At 46.7% G+C, this 23,081-nt stretch overlaps 1 protein-coding gene across 1 annotated transcript; it reads left to right on the forward strand.

The window, feature by feature from the left end:
* The first annotated feature begins 896 nt into the window (after window positions 1-896).
* LOC311138934 (protein Wnt-4a) lies at window positions 897-23,081 on the forward strand. Its single transcript, XM_084173748.1, has 6 exons — window positions 897-1,637; window positions 19,236-19,317; window positions 19,582-19,735; window positions 19,864-19,995; window positions 20,193-20,335; window positions 20,433-23,081. The coding sequence occupies exons 1-6, from the start codon at window positions 1,561-1,563 to the stop codon at window positions 20,901-20,903; spliced, it is 1,059 nt and encodes a 352-aa protein (XP_084029874.1). The 5' UTR covers window positions 897-1,560; the 3' UTR covers window positions 20,904-23,081.

Consider the following 23,081-nt stretch of genomic DNA (forward strand, 5'->3'; position numbering starts at 1 on the left):
CTTAGCCACCTAAAACCTAATAAGTTAAATGAAATTAGATCATACAAACACACACACACACACCCACAGTGAGATTAGAACTCCAAGCTCTGATGTAGGCTACCCACGCGGTGAAATGACTGAACTGTAGTTCTTTATTAAGACTCATGTCTGCAAATTAATATGCAATTTGTTACATGGACGTTTCTGGTGTGATCATGACTGGCACTTCTCACACAAAATAATTCCAGATAGGGTTCTGGACATTGCTGTGATGAGCACGTGTTAGGCCTGCATCATTAGGTCTATTAAACAATTCTCTATTATTATTATAATTATTATTATAATACCTTTCAGGCCTAGGCTACTACATGTACCCTTGTCACCATAAATGCCCCAGTCTAAAATCCACTGATTTTCAGTGAGGCTTAAAATAGCCTTCTGACCACAGAATATTTGGTTGAGTGGGACAGGGAAGAGCAAGACTATGCCAAGATGTGTGTGTGTGTGCGTGTGTGCGCGTGTGTGCGTGTGTGCGTGTGTGTGTGTGTGTGTGTGTGTGTGTGTGTGTGTGTGTGTGTGTGTGTGTGTGTGTGTGTGTGCGTGTGTGTGTGTGTGTTTGTGTGTGTGTGGAGCAGCCAGGTCACCCGTGATACAAGTCAGTATTCGACGTCCATCCAGCCATGGTGCGCGGTAAATGGCTGCGCTATTGCATCCTCCCAGGAGAGCTCTAAAACGGAGCGCGCGCACACACACACACACACACACACACACACACACACACACACACACACACACACACATACTATACCTTCATAACGCACTAAACCCGCCTTCATCTCCAAACTCACTCCCATACCTCCCTTTAGCCTCGCGCCGCCCCTCCACTAAAGCCAGCTTTCACCCTCTCTCCCCTCGCAGAGTGCCATCCACAGAGCTGACGCACAGAGACAGACAGTGTGTGTGAAGAGTGTGTGAAGAGTGTGTTTCTAAGTGAATGTGTGTGTGACAACGTGGAGAGAACGAAAGCCCATCCTTTGGAATGGACCACAGCAGCAATAACACCGCAATCAAGGAGTGTCTCGAGGAGCACCTGAGGGATTAAAACTCCAACTCGCGAATAAGTCTTTAAGGTTTTTACAGCCCCTTTCCGCGCGCGCCCTGTAGTGTTAACGCGAAAACAGGAACGAGAGTAAACACGTGAAATAAGGGTCCAATTCAGTCCCAGCCTGCCCGAGTTTGGCGCCGTGGCACAGAGAAGATAGTTTTACCGTATTTTTAGCATCCTCTCTTTTCCCTCTCCTCCCTTCTTTTCCTCTCTCTCTCTGTGGAGAGAGAGCGGGAGACGAACGGACCGGCCGATACAGCTGTGTGTCTCGCGCCTCTCCGGTGGATCTCTGTGGATGTGTGACAATGGATTAACTGTATTTAACGGGATCCCACGTATCTCCGGTCCTTCACGAGATCACCGCTGCCACCTCTCATCCCTTCCCCCGGGAGCGCGTGGCAGAGATCACTGCCATACCTTGTGGGGATTATTTTAACTCTCTTTGGGCTCTTTCTCCCCCGGTAGCGCTCGAGATGACCGCGGAATATGTTTTACGGTCCCTGCTGATGCTCTTCCTCGCGCTGCTCTCGGCCAACGCCAGTAACTGGCTGTAAGTGAAGTTTGTGGACTCTAACTCTCTCTCTATTTCACTCCCACCTCACTGCATCTTCCCCTCTCTGCCCACAACCTCTGCCTTGCCTCCACATCCCATCCCTAAACCTGGCCAGTCTGTCCCTTTCCCTACTCTTTTTACCTGCCTTGTCTCTTCCCAAAACATCTTCCCCCATCTCTCCTCAAACCACCCCAAACCTCTTATTTTCATATGTTCCTTGTTCCTGTCATTATAACAAACGCTGTCATTGTCTCTGTCCCTTTCGCTTTCTCTGCCCCTGTTTCTGTGATCTCTGTGTTTGTCGGCAGGGTCACAGCTCAATGCCCTGTCGTGTTTAAATGTTAACCCGACCATTGACCACTCCAATCATCCACTCACTCACCCCAGTAGCCTATCTAATCCTGAGCCGGCAGTATCCTCGCGGTTATTAGGCTACAGGCTATGTTATAACAATATTATATTTGGTCTACACCTATGTCCAATAAGGATAATCTCTCACCTCGCCTTTTACCTCGATAAAGCCTGTGTTAGAGCATCTGAGTGTGGAATTACCTATTCCATTATAGGCTATTTGTCAGTCTAAAAACACCATTAGTCGTCAGTCTCAGTTGTCCTGGTAAAAAAAAAAAACATTAGTTGTCAGTCTCAGTTGTCTCCTGGGCCCTGCAATGTGAAGGGCAGGCTACACCGAGTAAGTCACTAGGTCTAGACTAATCTGTGACTACACTATGGACACATTGTACATTGTTGCCTGTTTCTCCCCATTGCGCGAGCCTCGCTGTTCGGTCGCATGTGCGTGCTTGCTCTCGGAGGAGCTCGTGGGAGGTGGTTAGGTGGGTCTGCATACCTCAAGAGAGAGAGAGAGCTGAGCAACAACTCTGTTTTACTGTCCTTCTTTTTTAGGATTAAAAGACTGTATGACTAACTTTTATTTCAACGATTAGTGTTTGTATCGTATGGCGAGAGGCATAGTGAATAACTGGTGAACTTCCTATCGTGCATGTATGACAGAAATGGACTCTGTAGACAGGAGGATAGCCTTACCCAATTTAGATGATTATTAGAGTTTATATATCCATGATTCAATCTCGCATTAAGCATTTATAAATTGTATACATGATGAGTGCATAGTATCCCAATATATTACAATGATGTCTTCAAATTATACACACATTCAGCCTGTGTGATTATATTAAGCATAGATGGTGGATTATTAATAATTGTGCTACAAGGTTTGATGGCAGCTCGTGTTTTTGGACTCAAGGCGTGGTGAGAGAACAGAACGCGGGCGTGTGCAGGCATGTTCCACGCGAAGTGAAAACCCTCGCTAGTCTGCTAAATATGATTATTCTGTCTGAGGGATCCAACCGGGAGCATGTACACCTCACCCCTGAACCCATAGCCCCGTCTCCCCCGGCCCGGTAGGAGACCTGTCAGGTGGGAGCAGCATAGGTAGACCAGAGAGGAAACAGGTTCTCAGAGAAAACACTGCAGAGGAAAACTATCTATAGGTCAGATCATGTGAACATTCACTGGAGTGATACATTTGTATTGGCCTGGCCTATATTGCACAATAATACATTCATTAATCTGTACATTTTATTAAAGAGGTTTTAAATTCGAAAGTAATACCCTAATTTTGGCATCGAAATCATGGGCATATAACTATGGATCTTTATACACATTAATACCATGCTATCCATAATCTATCTCATGAATGAATCGAATATGATCGAACTGATTATATCGAGCTAGTGAGCATGTCATAATGCTGGTATTGTTTTCCAGAGTTATTTCTTATCAATGTCGTTGAACAACAGCTGGAGATTTAGACATTATTTAACGAAAAACAGCTGTTTTCGATTAAAGGGTCGATTTAGAATATTTTTCCACATTTTGTAGACTTCTATATTATTTTTTTCTGAAACATGTTCAACTTGTTATGGCTCACCGCATATTTATCTCAAAATTGTGTAGGCTAACGCAGAAATGTTTTATAGCCTAAATGATCTCTAAAGGCCTATGTTCTCCTGGTGATCTCAATAATGTTTTAAATACTCGTTTGTTCTTCGCTGAAATCGAAAAGGCCTGTAGCTACATGCAGATGTCAATTTAAATTAGCCTGAAGGCAATAGATGATAAAAGTGTCTAATACATAACTCAATGACGTCATCATGATTTCCAAGTAGATCCAAGTATTTATGTTTTTAGCGACGCTGTTTCATTTTATCACGCACGTTAGTCATCCAATAATTTTCACTGTAGGCTATTCTAACGTTGTCATTCTATTGAACATTGTCAGCGGATGGAAGAGTAGGCCTAGCGGAAAAATTATTAGGACCATTTTTTTGGATAACCTAATTGCCTCCTTTTGCCTTTTGGGCTCTTTAAAACAACAAAGAGAGAATCCCTGATTCCAATTTAGGATACAATTCGTTAACGCTATAAACCTGCCAAATCTCATGAATGTTTAAAATGATCTATCGAATTTGCTTAAGATTTTGGGTAAGCGAATGATTTTAGTCCTTACAGTTTGATAATGCACTGTTGAGTGAACTACTTGGTTTTGGCCTATATAATTTTCTTATTGCCTGATATCCCGTGTGAATTTCGGGTTCCCTCTCTAAACCATTCATCGTCTACTAAGCGCTGAGTCATGCTCCTACAGCCTCTCCAGAAGGCTGACTGGCCTGCAGTACTACTGTTCATTAGTCTTTCCGTCAACACCTTCTTTTCACCCTCCTCTCCTTCTCCTTCTCCTTCTCCTTCTCCTCTCCTAGCGCTAGCGACTTGCACCTGCGCGAGGCTCGAGGGGTTCCAGCTCCCAGGCCCGGTAAACAGCTGGCTCCTGTGTGTGTGTGTGTGGGGGGGGGGGGGGGGGGGCCTCATCATATAACTGACAGACGTCTGGCATGCATCAAAGGGAAAGCGGGGTGCGTGCGACCCGTCATCGGTTAGATGTGTTGGTTTGTTGCTTCAGTTTCATTTATTTACTCAGCATAAACCGCGTGAATTGCCCCTGGGGAGAATATCATAATCCTCGTTTATTTGTTTTAGATTGCTCATAGCATTTTAAACGTCGAGCCCATTGAGTAATTGTTTTTTAAACACCCATGCAGTGTTTTCATAGACTATTGCTTGACTTGATCCCCCAGTTTTAAGGAATATCCCTACATATTAAAGGTGCTATATCTAGAATGTCGTGCCCATGTGGAAGCTAGGTGAATTGCAACATGAATATAAACAACTCTCCCCCTTCCCGCGCACCCCATTTTCCACAACAAGCTGGAGAGGTTAGTGCTATCCAACACCCCAAGGATCCCGAATTGCATGGAGCATGGTGAAGACTATTTTGCTTTCAGTTTCTTCCACTAACTTCAAACAGCCTTATAAATAATATTTTTTGTTATTGAAAATATATTTCAAAGCTATTTAGATGGAACAATGATTCCCTACACAATTCAGTGCTTGTTTTCTCACATAAACTGAAATTCAGCAAAGACTGTAGAATTTTAGAAACCCGGAAATGACAGAGGGATTTCTACATTGGCCCCTTGTGCCAGTCTGCCATTGTTCATTGTGCAGAGGAGGAGATGACCATGCATTTGAGTGATACAGATGTAAGAGAGGGAGGGTGCAGTTTTCCCATCTTGACAGAAGCCGGTCTGGCTTTTGTTGTCAAATAGAATGTCTGCATTTTAGATTGATGATTTGTGAAACAATATTGTGAAACACTATCATTCCACTATTACTGCAGATACAGTTGAAGTAGGAAGTTTATATACACCTTAGCCAAATACATTTAAACTCAGTTTTTCACAATTCCTGACATTTAATCCTAGTAAAAAGTCCCTGTCTTAGGTCAGTTAGGATCACCACTTTATTTTAAGAATGTGAAATGTCAGAATAATAGTAGAGAGAATGATTTATTTCAGCTTTTATTTCTTTCATCACATTCCCAGTGGGTCAGAAGTTTACATACACTCAATTAGTATTTGGTAGCATTGCCTTTAAATTGTTTAACTTGGGTCAAACGTTTCGGGTAGCCTTCCACAAGCTTCCCACAATAAGTTGGGTGAATTTTGGCCCATTCCTCCTGACAGAGCTGGTGTAACTGAGTCAGGTTTGTAGGCCTCCTTGCTCGCACATGCTTTTTCAGTTTTGCCCACACATTTGCAAACATTTTCTATAGGATTGAGGTCAGGGCTTTGTGATGGCCACTCCAATACCTTGACTTTGTTGTCCTTAAGCCATTTTGCCACAACTTTGGAAGTATGCTTGCTGAATTGTCCATTTGGAAGACCCATTTGCGACCAAGCTTTAACTTCCTGACTGATGTCTTGAGATGTTGCTTCAATATATCCACATAATTTTCCTTCCTCATGATGCCATCTATTTTGTGAAGTGCACCAGGCCCTCCTGCAGCAAAGCACCCCCACAGCATGATGCTGCCACCCCCGTGATTCACGGTTGGGATGGAGTTCTTCGGCTTGCAAGCCTTCCCTTTTTTCCTCCAAACATAACGATGGTCATTATGGCCAAACAGTTCTATTTTTGTTTCATCAGACTAGAGAACATTTCTCCAAAAAGTACGATCTTTGTCCCCATGTGCAGTTGCAAACCGTAGTCTGTCTTTTTTATGGCGATTTTGGAGCAGTGGCTTCTTCCTTGCTGAGCGGCCTTTCAGGTTATGTCGATATAGGACTTGTTTTACTGTGGATATAGATACTTTTGTACCTGTTTCCTCCAGCATCTTCACAAGGTCCTTTGCTGTTGTTCTGGGATTGATTTGCACTTTTCGCACCAAAGTACGTTCATCTCTAGGAGACAGAACGCGTCTCCTTCCTGAGCGGTATGACAGCTGTGTGGTCCCATGGTGTTTACACTTGCGTACTATTGTTTGTACAGATGAACGTGGTACCTTCAGGCGTTTGGAAATTGCTCCCAAGGATGAACCAGACTTGTGGAGGTCTTGGCTGATTTATTTTGATTTTCCCATGATGTCAAGCAAAGAGGCACTGAGTTTGAAGGTAGGCCTTGAAATACATCCACAGGTACACCTCCAATTGACTCAAATGATGTCAATTAGCCTATCAGAAGCTTCTAAAGCCATGAAATCATTTCCTGGAATTTTCCAAGCTTTTTAAAGGCACAGTCAACTTAGTGTATGTAATCTTCTGATCCACTGGACTTGTGATACAGTGGATTATAAATAAAATAATCTGTCTGTAAACAATTGTTGGAAAAATTACTTGTGTCATACACAAAGTAGATGTCCTAACCGACTTGCCAAAACTATAGTTTGTTAACAAGACATTTGTGGAGTGGTGTCACGAACGTTGAGAGACGGGTCAGACCAAGGTGCAGCGTGAAAAGCGTACATGTTTATTAACTAAATAAACATACAACAAAACAAGAAACAACGTAACGTGAAGTCCTCCGGCTATACACATACAAGCCTAAACGGAACAAGATCCCACAACTAAGGTAGGCAACCAGGCTTCCTAAGTATGATCCCCAATCAGAGACAACGAGCGACAGCTGTCTCTGATTGGGAATCACACCCGGTCAAACATAGAAATGCAACCTAGATCTATCACATAGACATACACTAACATAGATCTCAACAGAAAACTCACACCCTGACCCAACCAACGAGAGTTCTCTTGATCAGGGCGTGACAGTACCCCCCCCCAAAGATGCGTACTCCGGCCGCACCAACCTGACTCATTAGGGGAGGGTCCGGGTGGGCATTCAGCCTCTGAGGCGGATCCGGCTCCGGGTGTGACGACCTCTCCCTCTCTGCCTCCCCGTTGCGCCCCTGGTCTGGCCTGGACCTCGGCGTGATGCTTCCCCTCTCCTTCCTCCCACGATGCACCAAGCCCTGTCTGGACCCTGGTGTGGGAGACCCCGAACCTGGAGAGGGGCTGACATCTGGGCCTGGATCGGCAATCCTCCCACAATGCACCAAGCCCTGTCTGGACCCTGGTGTGTGAGGCCCCGACCCTGGAGAGGAGCTGACTTCTGGGTCTGGAGTGGAGCCGCTGACCGGAGCTGAACTGGACCCCGGTGGAGCGGACTGCTCTGGCTCCGGAGTGGAGCCGCTGACCGGAGCTGAACTGGACCCCGGTGGAGCGGACTGCTCTGGCTCCGGAGTGGAGACGCTGACCGGAGCTGGACTAGGCACCGGTGGAGTGGAGTGCTCTGGCTCCGGAGTGGAGCCGCTGACCGGAGCTGAACTGGACCCCGGTGGAGCGGACTGCTCTGACTCCGGAGTGGAGCCGCTGACCGGAGCTGGACTGGGCACCGGTGGAGCGGACTGCTCTGGCTCTGGAATGGAGCCGCTGACCGGAGCTGACCGGAGCTGGGCACCGGTGGAGTGGGCTGCTCTGACTCCGGAGTGGAGCAGCTGACCGGTGCTGGACCAGGCACCGGTGGAACGGGCACGGGCCGTGGACACGGGCCGTGGACTGGGGACACGCACCACTGGTCTGATGCGAGGAGTAGGAACGGGCCGGACTGGAGACACGCACCACAGGTCTGGTGTGAGGAGCAGGAACGGGCCGGGCCGGACTGGAGACACGCACCACATGTCTGGTGCGAGGAGCAGGAACGGGCCGGGCCGGACTGGAGACACGCACTACATGTCTGGTGCGAGGAGCAGGAACGGGCCGGGCCGGACTGGAGACACGCACCACTGGTTTGGTGCGAGGAGCAGGTACGGGCCGTACCGGACTGGAGACACGCACCACTGGTTTGGTGCGGGGAGCAGGTACGGGCCGTACCAGGCTGGAGACACGCACCACTGGTTTGGTGCAGGGAGTGGGTACAGGCCGTACTAGACTGGATACACACACCACTGGTTTGGTGCGGGGAGCTGGCACAACCCATCCTGGCTGGATGTCCACTTTCGCACGACACATTCGGGGCGCTGGCACAGGACGCACTGGGCTGTGAACGCGCACTGGCGACACAGTGCGTAGGACTGGCGCAGGATATACTGGACTGTGGAGGCGCACTGGAGACCAGGAGCTTTGAGCCGGCACAACCCATCCTGGCTGGATTCCCACTTTCGCACGACACGTGCGGGGCGCTGGCACTGGATGCACTGGGCTGTGAATGCGCACTGGCGCACTGGAATGAACACACGCTCCTTTTGTTGCCTGACCAGCTCCTCGCTCCGTGCCTCCACTACTTCCTTCTCCCTTAGAGCCTCCTGTAGCGCCTCCCTCTGAACGGATAACTCCTGCTCCCTCTGAGCTAACAGCCCCTGTAACGTGGTGGCCTCCTCTCTCAGACTGCTACAGTCCTTCTCTCTCTCTCGCCAATCCTCCTCCAGTGAGGACTCCTCCGGGAGCCCCCACGAGTTAGGGAAGGAAGTAGTCATCCTCCGACTCCTCAGTGTAAAACTGTTCCCATTCCTGTTCCCATGGTCGTAGGGACTCCAACTGGAACCCCACCGGGTGCAGTGGTCGGGGCTCTTCTCTCTCGATCCCCGACCACCCTTCTAGCCCCCCCAAAAATATTATTGGGGTTGCCTCTCGGGCTTCCTCAGCGGTTGGTCCCGTTGGCGTCGTCGTTGATCCTCTCCTACCCGGGCTTCCTCCTTCGCCCAAGATCCTTTATCGGCTACACTCTCCTTCATCGCCTTCCGATAACGGACGGCCTCCTCCTCAGTAATCCTCCCCCAACCGAGGAGGACATCTACTAAGGTTACCTCCTGTTGAGTCCCAGGCGTTTGCTCCTTCTCGGCACGCTGCTTGGTCCTTTTGTGGTGGGATCTTCTGTCACGAACTTTGAGAGACGGGTCAGACCAAGGTGCAGCGTGAAAAGCGTAACTAAATAAACATACAACAAAACAAGAAACAATGTAACGTGAAGTCCTCCGGCTATACACATACAAGCCTAAACGGAACAAGATCCCACAACTAAGGTAGGCAACCAGGCTACCTAAGTATGATCCCCAATCAGAGACAACAAGCGACAGCTGTCTCTGATTGGGAATCACACCCGGCCAAACATAGAAATACAACCTAGATCTATCACATAGAAATACACTGTAACATAGATCTCAACAGAAAATTCACACCCTGACCCAACCAACGAGAGTTCTCTTGATCAGGGCGTGACAAGTGGTTGAAAAACGAGTTTTCATGACTCCAACCTAAGTGTATGTAAACTTCCGACTTCAACTATATATTATGGACATTTTCTGAAATTACAATGCAAAAATTCTACATGTAACTCCTTTAACTTGGTAAAGCCCATTAGCCTTTGAGGACCAATGTCAGTGATGATTGAACCAAGCAGACCATGAACCTGCTGATTGTAATAAATGTGTTGAAATGATATGCTGTCAGGGTTGTTGTAAAGAAATTAGAGAATATACTGTGGTCATGCTCTTTTAGTTAAAGCTGAACTATTGGTACTTATAAGTTCAAAGACAATGAAACATTAAACTTAGTCTGTTATGATAAAGACTATGTTTTTATTTTACTGCACCATGTTCTCTCTGTCAAATGACAAAACCGTTCAGGATTCTCTAGATTGTCTGATGAGGGTTTACACGCTGTGAGCGGTGGCACCTTTGAGCAGCATTGGTGTGTGAGTGTGTGTGTTCAATAGACTATAAGGGCATGGTCAGTGTGCGTCAGGCAGGTGATAAAGAGATGGCAGCTGATGAGTAACCAGAGAAAGCAGGGACCTTGGCGTTGTGCTACAGTGTGGCGCCTCACACTGCAAACAGACACACACACACCACACACAGACACTGCAAACAGACACAGACACACCACACACATACACTGCAAACAGACACACACACACCGCACACAGACACTGCAAACACAAATACCAGTGGTGACGAAGTGGTGTGATGAAGCTGTAGTCGTGTTGTCACATTCCTGTCCTCCTGTCAGCGGCCTGTCCCCAGACCCCCTGCCGCTCACGCTAATACGCTATGGCTAATACAGGATAACCCACAGGCTAACATATAGCCCTAATAATAACAGAGAAAAGCACAACTGCATTGACTGACAACAAAGGGGGGGGGGGGGGGGGGGGGGGGGGGGATAAGAGGAGAAAGGGAAGAGGGACAAGGTGGATGTCTGATGAAACACACACATACACACACACACACACACACACACACACACACACACACACACACACACACACACACACACACACACACACACACACACACACACACACACACACACACACACACACACACACACACACACACACAGAAGTCTCAACCTGTTGGGGCCAGGGGATTAGAGCACCAGGCGGGAGGTTAATTTCATGGCTTTTATTGCCTCTTCTCTTCTCTACTGAGTGTGTGTGTGTGTGTGTGTGTGTGTGTGTGTGTGTGTGTGTGTGTGTGTGTGTGTGGGTGTGTGTGTAAGTGAGTGTGTGAGTGTATTTTTATGCTCTGCCTGGTGCCTGCTCTGCTGCTGTCTCCACTAGTGCTCATTTTCCCCTAAAAATAACAGTCTCTGCCCACACCATGACCCCATCGCTAACACACACACACATATACGTCTGTGCGTGTGTATGTGCATGTGTGTGTGCTTGTCTATGCGTCATGGCAGCGGGATTGAGTTTTGCGGTAAGGGGCTAGCTTGGCAGGTGGTGTGTGTATGGTTAAATGGATGAGAGCACGGCTATTTTAAGCATTATTGGTCACAAATTTAGATAGGGACTTAAACAATAGACTGTCGCCTCCCTCCTGGATCTCACCATGCTGAAATAGAATAGGGTTCTGTTCCTGCCAGAGAGAAGAATAGAATATAATAAATTATTCCTAAATCATAAATCAATGTTTCTGTCAAAGACAAACTGAAATTTCAAATAATGAAGTAATTAGTTCATATTGTAGTTCTATTCCTTTGCCGAGAACTCACAAGGCTAAAACAGTTACCATAAAACACAGTAATTACATCATAAACAATAACAGGAACTTGACAAGTGTTTGTCATCACATATCGGCATTTAGATATCAGAAACACTACATAGGAAAACAATGCAGACAGAGAATGTGTTGATCATTTTCTTTGGACTTCTGAACTCGCTGGTTTCAAATCTTCACAGAGCATATGTTAACCATATTTCAGATTTTATTTGAAACAGGATGGGTTTGTTTTTGCAAACTGACTAGTAAGGTATATTTGGACAGACTGAACTTTATGTACTGTATGTAATTGAATGATGTACTGACACCCTCATGACATATGGCAAAAGCATTTTCTGTAAATTCAATATGGATCCAGCGGCTCTGTTCATGTAGGCCTACACAGTTTCCCTGCTCCACAGCAGCCATGATGGGGTATGAGTTTAGCTTGGGAAAGAGTCAGACTGTGTATATGAGCATCAGCAGCTAAGAGTGAAGGCCAGGGTTCAGGTGTTAGGGTCAGAGTTCACTTGTAGGGTCAGTCTGAGTGAGTGTTGCTGTTGTTTGTTGGTTTGACCTGACTCTACTGGGGTGAGACAGTTTATGTTCTGACTAGGGGAGCTTCCTCTTTATCCTCTTTCCTCTGTCTCATTCCTCATTCCCCCACCTCCTCTTTCCTCCTCTGTCTCACTCCTCATTCCCCCACCTCCTCTTTCCTCCTCTGTCTCACTCCTCATTCCCCCACCTCCTCTTTCCTCCTCTGTCTCACTCCTCATTCCCCCACCTCCTCTTTCCTCCTCTGTCTCACTCCTCATTCCCCCACCTGCTCTTTCCTCCTCTGTCTCACTCCTCATTCCCCCACATCCTCTTTCCTCCTCTGTCTCACTCCTCATTCCCCCACCTCCTCTTTCCCCTCGCCTCTCTCCTTTTCCTCCTCCTTGTCTCCTCTCCTCATCTCAGCCCATCTCCTCTGCATCTATCCAACTCTCTCCTATCCTCTCCCTCTTTTCTCTTCTCTTTTCCCTCCCTCCTCCCCTCTTTCTCCTCTCCTCCAACTACTCAGCTCCTCATCCACCTTGTCTTCCTTTTCTATCTTCTTTATATCCTCCTTCAGCTTGTATCACAAACCCAGTTACCCTTTTAAAGTTCAAAGAAATACTGTGTCAATATGAGAGCAAAGATGAGTACATTGTAACTATTAGATTTCAATCAAATAAACAATTAACATTCTTTCAATTAAAAAGTTCATATATAATCCTCTCCAAAGTCTCAATGTCCAATGTAAATAAGGAAGTCAAAATCCAATCCAAGAACAGTTCAAGAACAAAAAAATCATCTCAAAGCATGAATAGGCAATCACCCTTCAAAAAAATAACAAATATATAAATAAAAAGACTAACCATGTGAATCCAGCTGAAAGCTATGATCCCTTATTGATGTCACTTGTTAAATCCACTCAAGGATTTTTAAGCCTTGAGACAATTGAGACATGGATTGTGTATGTGTGCCATTCAGAGGGTGAATGGGCAAGACACAATATTCAAGTGTCTTTGAACGAGGTATGGTAGTAGGTGCCAGGCGCACCGGTTTGAGTGTGTCAAGAACAGCAACGCTGCTGGGTTTTTCACGCTCAACAGTTTCCTGTGTGTATCAAAAATGGTCCACCACCCAATGGATATCCAACCAACTTGACACAACTGAGGGAAGCATTGGAGTCAACATGGGCCAGCATCCCTGTGGAACGCTTTCGACACCTTATAGAGCATGCCCCGACGAATTGAGGCTAAAGTGTTGCAAAAAATAAAACAGTAAACAGCATCACACTCCTATCTCCTCCCCCTCTCTCCTTGACCTTGACCTTTTCTTCTTCATCTGCATCATATTTCTGAGATTGTTATCATGGTCTTTACAATTTCTCATGAAATATGTCCTTGCTGTATATTTAATTTGTGCTGTATTGTAGTATAGCACCACAGCTGCACAGATTCCCATAGATTCTTATGGAGTAAATATCAACAGTCTGAATTGGCGTCCTTTCCTCTCCTCTATCTACTCTGATAACATGAGAAAAGTGAAACCAACATGAAAGAAGCCAACCAGAACCAGTTCTTTAATTTTCACTGGAACTGGAGTAAAGGAGATGAGGAGAGGAAACCACACACTATTGAGATGCACCCATTTTCTCTACTTGCAATCAGGCTCTAAATTAATGTTTGTCAAATGTATCATTCTTTGCGCCTTTCCTTAAAATGCTTACATAAGTTTCTGATGTAACACATTTGCTGTCGGGTGCAGACTGTGAGTTTGATTTTGTCAGAGTTAGTCCTTACAGAACATTGCCTGGAAGGCACTAACATGGCTGCCATGGAATTATGTGATGTTGTCTACGTCTAAGAGCATCATAAGCTTCTTGGTTGAAACCTGAAAGGATGAACTCTTTCGAGGTATGGCTGTTGATGGACTGTGGCTGTGCTGCCTCTGTGGCTGAGGGGAGACTTCTGAGGGGAGACTTCTGAGGGGGAACTTCTGAGGGGAGACTCCTGAGGGGAGACTCCTGAGGGGTGACTCCTGAGGGGAGACTCCTGAGGGGAGACTGAGGTAATGCTGCCCTCTGCAGGCCAGGCTGGGTATTGCAGGTGTGTCTGCTGCTCTGACTCCAGTCCAGCAGAGGTTATTCCAGGTCATCATACTACCTTGGTGAGTGGAGGTGCAGTGTCATCGGTGCTGATCTCATATACAAGGGCCTGGAGTTTTTCTAGACAAGAAAAATACTTTATCATCCATTTTCTTTTCCGATCATGGAAATGCATATTTTGCTTTTAACCCAACCCCACGAGAAACACACACACACACACACACAGAGGGGTTGGTAGCCAGCCAGGGTCAGACGCGATGCGGCAACATAGGTACGATTCACTCTATTCTATATGACCATATATCTAGGTTCATCAATGTGCTGGGGCAAACCACAGTATGAAGGAATCCAAAGATTGCAATCTAGGACTGGTGTGTGTGTGTGTGTGTGTGTGTGTGTGTGTGTGTGTGTGTGTGTGTGTGTGTGTGTGTGTGTGTGTGTGTGTGTGTGTGTGTGTGTGTGTGTGTGTGTGTGTGTGTGTGTGCGCGCATGTTTGAGGATGTGCGCTTGTGCCTTGCCACAAACCTTTCCACTTACTTTCCCAATCATGCTTCCAGAATGTCTGTGGTTGTCCTGTTGGCTGGCTTAACTTTGTCCTCCACTAGCTGTGTGGTCAGAGCGTTGTGGTACCTGGCCTCTGTTCAGATCAGGGACAACATTTTACTTACACTAAGTGCACCATGTGTATGTGAAGCAATGATAAGTTACAATAGCATAAAACTAGCTGTTGAAGTGAACACAGATAAACAGCATTTGTTTCTGTGAGGAGCTCCCTAAGATCCTATATACACCCCCACCTGTTTACCTCTCCTGTGTACTCAGCAGAGGAAAGGCAAGCAGTGAAAGTTTAATCAACTGATATAAATACCCTGGGAGAGACAGAGAGAGGTGTCTGTAAGAGCGTGTGAGGGCTGGTCTCTGTGAGGTCCTCCTCTGTGTGAGTAGAGATACATCTGGAGGTTGATCAGTCCTCAACGGGAGGTTTAGTGTATACAGCCAGAGCTCAGATACAGACCTATCTATCATAGATATATGGTGTACAGCGTGGCATCTTTAGAGTATCAAACTTGCTTAGCCAAGGATGTTTTCTCTCTCCTTCTATCTATCTCTCCTCCTTTCTCTCGGTCTCCACTCCAAGCTCCCTCTCTCACTTTCACTCTCACTCTCGCTCTCTCTCTCACTGTAGAACTGCAGTGGTTGCTGTCTGTCTCTGTCTCTGTCTCTGTCTCTCAGACAGTAGCGGTAGGGCTGTAGTGGAGTGGTTGCGTGCTATGTTGCGCAGGGATAAGCCTGTTGGAACCAGCAGTGTTGTGAGGGCTGCGATGCCTAATGCAACACAAACACACAGTAGCTGGCGAACACACCACACTCCAGGTGGAATGCTCCCACGAACCCACTGACTATACCTCCCAGAGAGAAAGAGAGAGAGAGAGTTAGAGAGTTAGCGGAGGAGGAAGAGCAAGAAATACAGGGAATTTAAAGGACATGAAATATAAAGGAAGGGACAGGGGTGGAAAGAAATGAGTTGAGGTAGAGAAGGTGAAGGCGATCAAGAGAGGAGTGTGTGTGGTAGAGAGAGGAAGAAGGAGAGCGACAGGAAACAGTGGAAAGAGAGAGGTCGAGGTATTCTGCTGTAAGTAGGAGGAGGAGGGGGAGTATGGATGACTGTAGGAAACCTAACATCTCTCTGTTGTTTTGGTAACCCTGGCTTGGGAAACAGAGGGTGGGGGAGAGCGAAGTTAGTTGAGCCACCCTTGTTTCTAGGAAACCATACACAAAATGAATAATTTGACCAAATATTTAGGAAGAGGTCATCATTTCATGGAGTCTGTAAAGAAGGAAACCACATGGAAAAAGTGGTAAGCAAGTTAAGTAAAAAAAAGTCAAATGAATGTATTGTTAGAGGTTTCCTGATGCTTGTATCTAAACCAAAGTAGATCATTTAAAGGTTATTCTATACATCAGTTGGGGTGTCTATAAGCTTCAATATGAGGTCCTAAGCATGAAAGTGCATCCTTGTAGCTGGGTGGGTTAATATAGTCAAAATGTTTGCCTTGAGGTAAGATGAGCCAATGGCCTTGGGGTATGTTGAGCCAATGGTTGAGCCAATGGCAAGTTGAGCGAATTGAAGTGTTGTTCTTCCCAGGCGTAATGCAAGGCATTATCGCTGGAATGTGAGGTAACAACAGGACCTGGCCTATGTTAAAAGTGTTTTTAAAAAGTACAAAGTGTTTGTTAGGTGTTAAGCCTGTGTTATAAGATGCTTAAAATGATTAAAAGGCAAAAAAGCGATTGGATTGTGTTGAATTGTGTTTGGGAAATAAAGATAGACATGGTTTTAAAAAGGTAGCGGTAATATTTCATTCAGTACAGAAATCTGTAGGCGGCTTAACTTACCCTGTCCCGCGGCTCAACTTACCCCATACGTCTTGTACAAAGAGACCACTTGTTTTGGACAAGATAGGTTTTCAAAACTGTTTACATGAATTCTGATTATTTCCAGGGATACACAACATCCTGAAATATATGTAGATATCTTTGTTAGGGCGGCAGGTAGCATAGCGGTGAAGAGCATTGGGCCAGTAACCGAAAGGTCGCTGGTTTGAATCCCCCAGCCGACTAGGTGAAAAATCTGTAGATGTGCCCTTGAGCAAGGCACTTAACCCTAGTCGCTCTGGATAAGAGCGTCTGCTAAATGACAAAAAAATACTATATTTCCCTTGACGGAGTGATGCTGAATGTAAAATATTGCTCAATTTACCCCACTCTCCCCTACACAGCCGAATAAACAGATGAAGATGGAAAGGACTGCAGCAGGTAGCCTAGCAGGTAGCCTAGCAGGTAGTCTAGCAGGTAGCCTAGCAGGTAGCCTAGCAGGTAGTCTAGCAGGTAGCCTAGCAGGTAGCCTAGCAGGTAGTCTAGCAGGTAGCCTAGCAGGTAGCCTAGCAGGTAGCCTAGCAGGTAGCCTAGCAGGTAGTCTAGCAGGTAGCCTAGCAGGTAGCCTAGCAGGTAGCCTAGCAGGTAGTCTAGCAGGTAGCCTAGCAGGTAGCCTAGCAGGTAGCCTAGCAGGTAGCCTAGCAGGTAGCCTAGCAGGTAGTCTAGCAGGTAGCCTAGCAGGTAGCCTAGCAGGTAGTCTAGCAGGTAGCCTAGCAGGTAGCCTAGCAGGTAGCCTAGCAGGTAGCCTAGCAGGTAGCCTAGCAGGTAGTCTAGCAGGTAGTCTAGCAGGTAGCCTAGCAGGTAGTCTAGCAGGTAGCCTAGCAGGTAGCCTAGCAGGTAGCCTAGCAGGTAGTCTAGCAGGTAGCCTAGCGGTTAAGAGCGGTGGGCCAATAACCAAAGAAAAATCTGTCAATGTGCCCTTGAGCAAGGCACTTAACCTTAATTGCTTCTGTAAGTCGCTCTGGATAAGAACGTCTGCTAAATTACATCAATGTAAAATGACTGAATACACAGTATTACATACACACACTCCCCAAATGTCTGGGCTAGTCTTTTCCCATGTAGCACCGTCTCACAAACACACAGCCAGAACATCACCTGCATAGAGCTTATCTGTCGTTATCCAATGTTTATTAAATGTTTCCAGGGTCAGGGCTGGGCCAGTGACATGCCAGCAACAGCAACTGGTGCTTTATGAGTACTTTCATTTGTGTGTGTGTGTGTATGTGTGTGTGTGTGTGTGCATGTGTGCCTGCCTGCGTGCATGCGCTCGTGCGTGTGTGTTTTGTGCGTGTGTGTGTGCAGAGGTATTGAACACTGAGGGGGACAGGTTTATGTGTTGGGAGAGATGCTGAGTCTCACCAGCTGCAGTGCAGACAGACAATGATTCTCCAGTGTTCAGAAGAGGCCTGGTAGTCTAAAGGAGACTTTATCACACTGAGTTTAACAGTTGGATGTGTGGAGACTGTAGACCCAAACAGACAGAGCACACAGCTCAAGGTTGAGGGTATTATTGTTGTATAGCTAAGGTTGAACTTCAATGTATTTTATTGAAGGAAGAGTGGTATGTACAAATTGAGGGAAGATAATTCTTTAACTGATGAACTTTAAAATAAAGAGAATGATGCAGCCATTATTCTCAGGTGCATGACAAAACTGAAGAGAGAAACATATACGATTCTGTATGTTCAGTAATTTGTTTAGTATTTACCATCTTCTCTGTTGGTGTAGACAGTTTGGTTATGAACTGAGCCTGTACCATTTCATGAATATAACACGATTGGTTGTTGTTGTCAGACAGACAGACTGAGGAGAGGAAGGGAGCAGTGGTGTGATAGTGAGTGAGGTCACCCTGCTGCATAGACAAGACTGTCGGAGGGAGGATGTGGTCGAGTGGTCACGGTCGAGGTTATCTGACCATTGCGGAGAGGAGGTGACTGTGAGAGAAAGAGAGACAGAGACAGAGAGAGATGGGGAGAGAGAGAGGGGGAGAGGGAGAGAAATAGGTTATCTGGGCTGTAGAGGAAGGGTGGTGAGGGTGGAAGGCTAGAAGGAGGTGTGTGGACTATCAGCCCTGTGAGAGACCCCAATCAACCTTTTCTAATGATACCCTGTCAACATAGGAGGGAGAGAAGGACAGAGAGACTGACAGAGAGAGAGAGGGAGGAGGGCAAGGTGAGGGAGAGCAAGAGGAGTGTGAGGTGAGGGACAGGGAAAGAGAGAGAGAGGGAGGGCCACAGACAAGGCCCAGACAGCCCCTCCGTGGGAAGTTCTGGTGAAGAGTGTGTCTGTGATGAGCGTATGAAATGGGCCTATTTCTGTAAGGTGCTTTTACCCAAAGAGATATGGGACTGAAGGAGAGAGGAGTGACCTGTGTGCCCTGGAGGTGGTGTGGATGATAAACCTCCTTCCTTCCTCTCAACATGATGACCAAAACGTTCCCACAACGTCATGGGAGCCAAACTCTCACAGCCAAACTTCTCACTATCAGGCTGTAGAACTAAACCTATACATAGCCCATACTGAGGCATCTGTGTTTGTCTATGGATACTTTTATATAATCTAAGTAATTGGAGGGGTCATTGTGTTGTTATCTGTCTAATTTAATATTTCTCTGTGTCTCTGTAAGGTACCTGGCTAAGCTGTCGTCGGTGGGCAGTATCAGTGATGAGGAGACATGTGAACGCCTGCGAGGACTTATCCAGAGACAGGTACACATCTACCATGACAAACGTTGGTCATATTTTCAGGTTTGTAAGGTTGGCAGGGTATGACAAGATGGTACATAAGTTATAGAAGTTATGTCCAAGTCTTTGAATTCAACATACAAGCCTTAGTCATTTAACATTCTCTTTAACCAGGTGCAGATCTGTAATGTTATGATATTTATTCAAACCAGGTGCAGATCTGTAATGTTATGATCTTTATTCTAACCAGGTGCAGATCTGTAATGTTGTGATCATTGTTATAACCAGGTGCAGATCTGTAAGCGCAGTGTGGAGGTGATGGATGCTGTGCGACGTGGGGCACAGCTAGCCATAGACGAGTGCCAGTTTCAGTTCAGGAACCGCAGATGGAATTGCTCCACCCTGGAAACCATGCCTGTCTTCGGCAAGATTGTCACACAGGGTACAGCTCATTATAAATAACTAATTTTATTAACTTCTGAGGATAAAAACTCATGAAGCAGACTTTTACTGCCAGATCTGTGATAAATGTAGTTTTGTATTTATTGTCTGCCTGTTTGTTTGTGACAGGCACTCGGGAGGCAGCCTTTGTGTATGCCATCTCAGCAGCCAGTGTGGCATTTGCTGTGACCCGGGCCTGCAGTAGCGGAGAGCTGGAGAAATGTGGCTGCGACCGCAACGTCCACGGAGTCAGTCCAGAGGGTAGGACACACACACACACACACACACACACACACACACACACACACACACACATTTAGCTCAGATGTTTGACTGCTAACTCTCTCTCTCTCTCTCTCTCTCTCTCTCTCTCTCTCTATCCGTGTCTCTCTCTCTGTCTGTCTCTCTCTCTCCATATCTCTCTCTCTCTGTGTCTCTCTCTCTCTCCCTTCCTCCAGGGTTCCAGTGGTCAGGCTGTAGTGATAACATAGCATATGGAGTGGCCTTCTCTCAGTCCTTCATTGACGTGAGGGAGAGGAGTAAAGGACAGTCCCCAAGCAAAGCACTCATGAACCTACACAACAATGAGGCCGGGAGGAAGGTATGACATATCACAACAAACTAAATTGTCCTAGCAAATTCAACAGTAAAGAAGAGAACAGGAGATAAAAACATGCATTCTTTCTGTCTCTCTGCAGGCCATCCTGAGCCACATGCGTGTGGAGTGTAAGTGTCATGGCGTGTCAGGGTCCTGTGAGGTGAAGACCTGCTGGAAGGCCATGCCCCCATTCCGCAAGGTGGGCAACGTCATCAAGGAGAAGTTTGACGGCGCCACAGAGGTGGAGCAGCGCAAGGTGGGCACCACCAAGGTCCTGGTGCCACGGAACTCACAGTTCAAACCTCACACAGACGAAGACCTGGTCTACCTTGACCCCAGCCCTGACTTCTGTGACCACGACCCGCGCACACCAGGCATGCTGGGTACAGCGGGGCGGCAGTGTAACCGGACATCGAAGGCCATTGACGGCTGTGAGCTGATGTGCTGCGGCCGGGGCTTCCAGACAGAGGAGGTGGAGGTGGTAGACAGGTGCAGCTGTAAGTTCCACTGGTGCTGCTACGTCAAGTGCAAACAGTGCCGCAAGATGGTGGAGATGCACACCTGCCGGTGATCACCATGGAAACCCCCAATGGAGACCCAAACAATTTCCACACTCTCTCCCTCCTCACCTGCACTTGGGGAGGGAGGGAGAAAGGGAGGGGTGGAGGGGTGTTTGTGGTTTTCCTCCCCCCCTATTTCAAAGCCACCCTGATTCCTTTTACAACAGACCACGGGAACAGCCAGACAGAGACAGCCAGACAGAGGACATGTTCATACAATGTTAAAGGAAAATCTAACACATGCACCGGATGTAAAAACTAAAAAGGCAAATATACACTGAGTATACAAAACATTAGGTGACATAGACTGACCAGGTGAATGCAGGTGAAAGCTATGATTCCTTATTGATGTCACTTGTTAAATCCACTACAATCAGTGTAGATGAAGGGGAAGAGATTGTGTATGTGTGCCATTCAGAGGGTGAATGGGCAAGACAAAAAAATGTAAATGCCTTTGAACGGGGTATGGTAGTAGCTGCCAGGCGTACCAGTTTGTGTCAAGAACTAAGAACACACAGTTTCCTGTGTGGTTTAAGAATGGTCCACCACCCAAAGGACATTCAGCCAACTTGACACAACTGTGGGAAGCATTGGAGTCAACATGGGCCAGCATCCCTGTGGAATGCTTTCCACACCTTGAGTCCATGCCCCGACGAATTGAAGCTTTTCTGAGGGCAAAAGTGGGGGGTGCAACTCAATATTCAGAAAATGTTTTTTAATGTTTGGTATACTCAGTGTATGCGTTCCAAGTCCCAAGTCCCAACAGAGAGTATTTTCACTCCCTCCCTCCCTCCCTCACAGTTGATTCTAATTGTTGTGTTTGTTTTTTAACTTATTTGATATTGTTGCGAGTGATTTGGGGTGGGGGTGGGTGAGAGTTGACTGAAGGGGAGAGGGGAACTGAGGGTGGGGCATATTAGACCTAGGAAGGGGAGAGGGGAACTGAGGGTGGGGCATATTAGACCTAGGAAGGGGAGAGGGGAACTGAGGGTGGGGCATATTGGACCTAGGAAGGGGAGAGGGGAACTGAGGGTGGGGCATATTGGACCTAGGAAGGGGAGAGGGGGGGGAGCTGAGTTTGCCCTCCATCTTTGCTGCTGCTTTACTGGATGTAAAGGGAGAGACGCCTGCCTGTCGGTCTGAGAGAACAGACTTTACCGCCCAGAGTAGGAATGCTGACTGACAGACATGATTTGTGGTCCAGGTGTACATGACCGTGTTGTGTTGGGGTTGAGTAGCGGTTTAGTTGTGTGGCCATTTGTCCCTGTATAGCCCTGATGCTGCTCCACTCATCAAATCAGTCACAAAATCAGAATTACTCACAGAATCACTTATGGGCCGGGATTCAATCTGATCGTGGGATATAGGCATTGCAGCTCTGAAATGTAACCCATTCACGATAAACGCTGCATATGTCTGCTCAATCGGAAATTGCCTTTAAAAACCTCAACGCCTATAACCCACAATAGGACATAATCCGGCCTTAGTCTGTGTCAGACCAAGAGGGAGTTTGCCCATACAGATACATACATACAGATAGGGTTGGGTGGAGCAGGGATGCTGTGCAAGACGACTTCAGCACTTTTCTCTCCGAGCGCACATATCATACCACACATCACGGTCCCTACACCTTACCACATACAACAAAGCCTACACACACACACACACACACACACATCACGGTCCCTACACATTACCACATACAACAAAGCCTACACACACACACATCACGGTCCCTACACATTACCACACAACACACACACACACACACACACACAAGCACGTACCACACACATCCCCGTCACATCATATACCATACACACACCACACTCGCTAAATACATAACATACAATACACATGCACACACACACCACACCATATACCACACACTGCACCATATACCACACACCACAACACATACCACACCATATACCACACACTGCACCATATACCACACACCACACCATATACCACACAGTACCATTCACTACACAGTTTCCCCAGGCCACTGCCAGGGCACAGGGACTGACCTATGTGTGGCTACCATGTACAACCACCATAAGCCCAAGCTTTTCTATAGTAACATGCTATTCATTATAGAAACATAGATCTGTAAAGACGTATACACTGAAGAAGACTATACTGCGTATGAATGTATGTTAAAATGAAATATATGCTGTGTCAAAGAT

This window comes from Coregonus lavaretus (genome assembly GCF_964263955.1).
Source record: "Coregonus lavaretus genome assembly, chromosome: 12".
In the NCBI taxonomy this organism is placed as follows: domain Eukaryota; kingdom Metazoa; phylum Chordata; class Actinopteri; order Salmoniformes; family Salmonidae; genus Coregonus; species Coregonus lavaretus.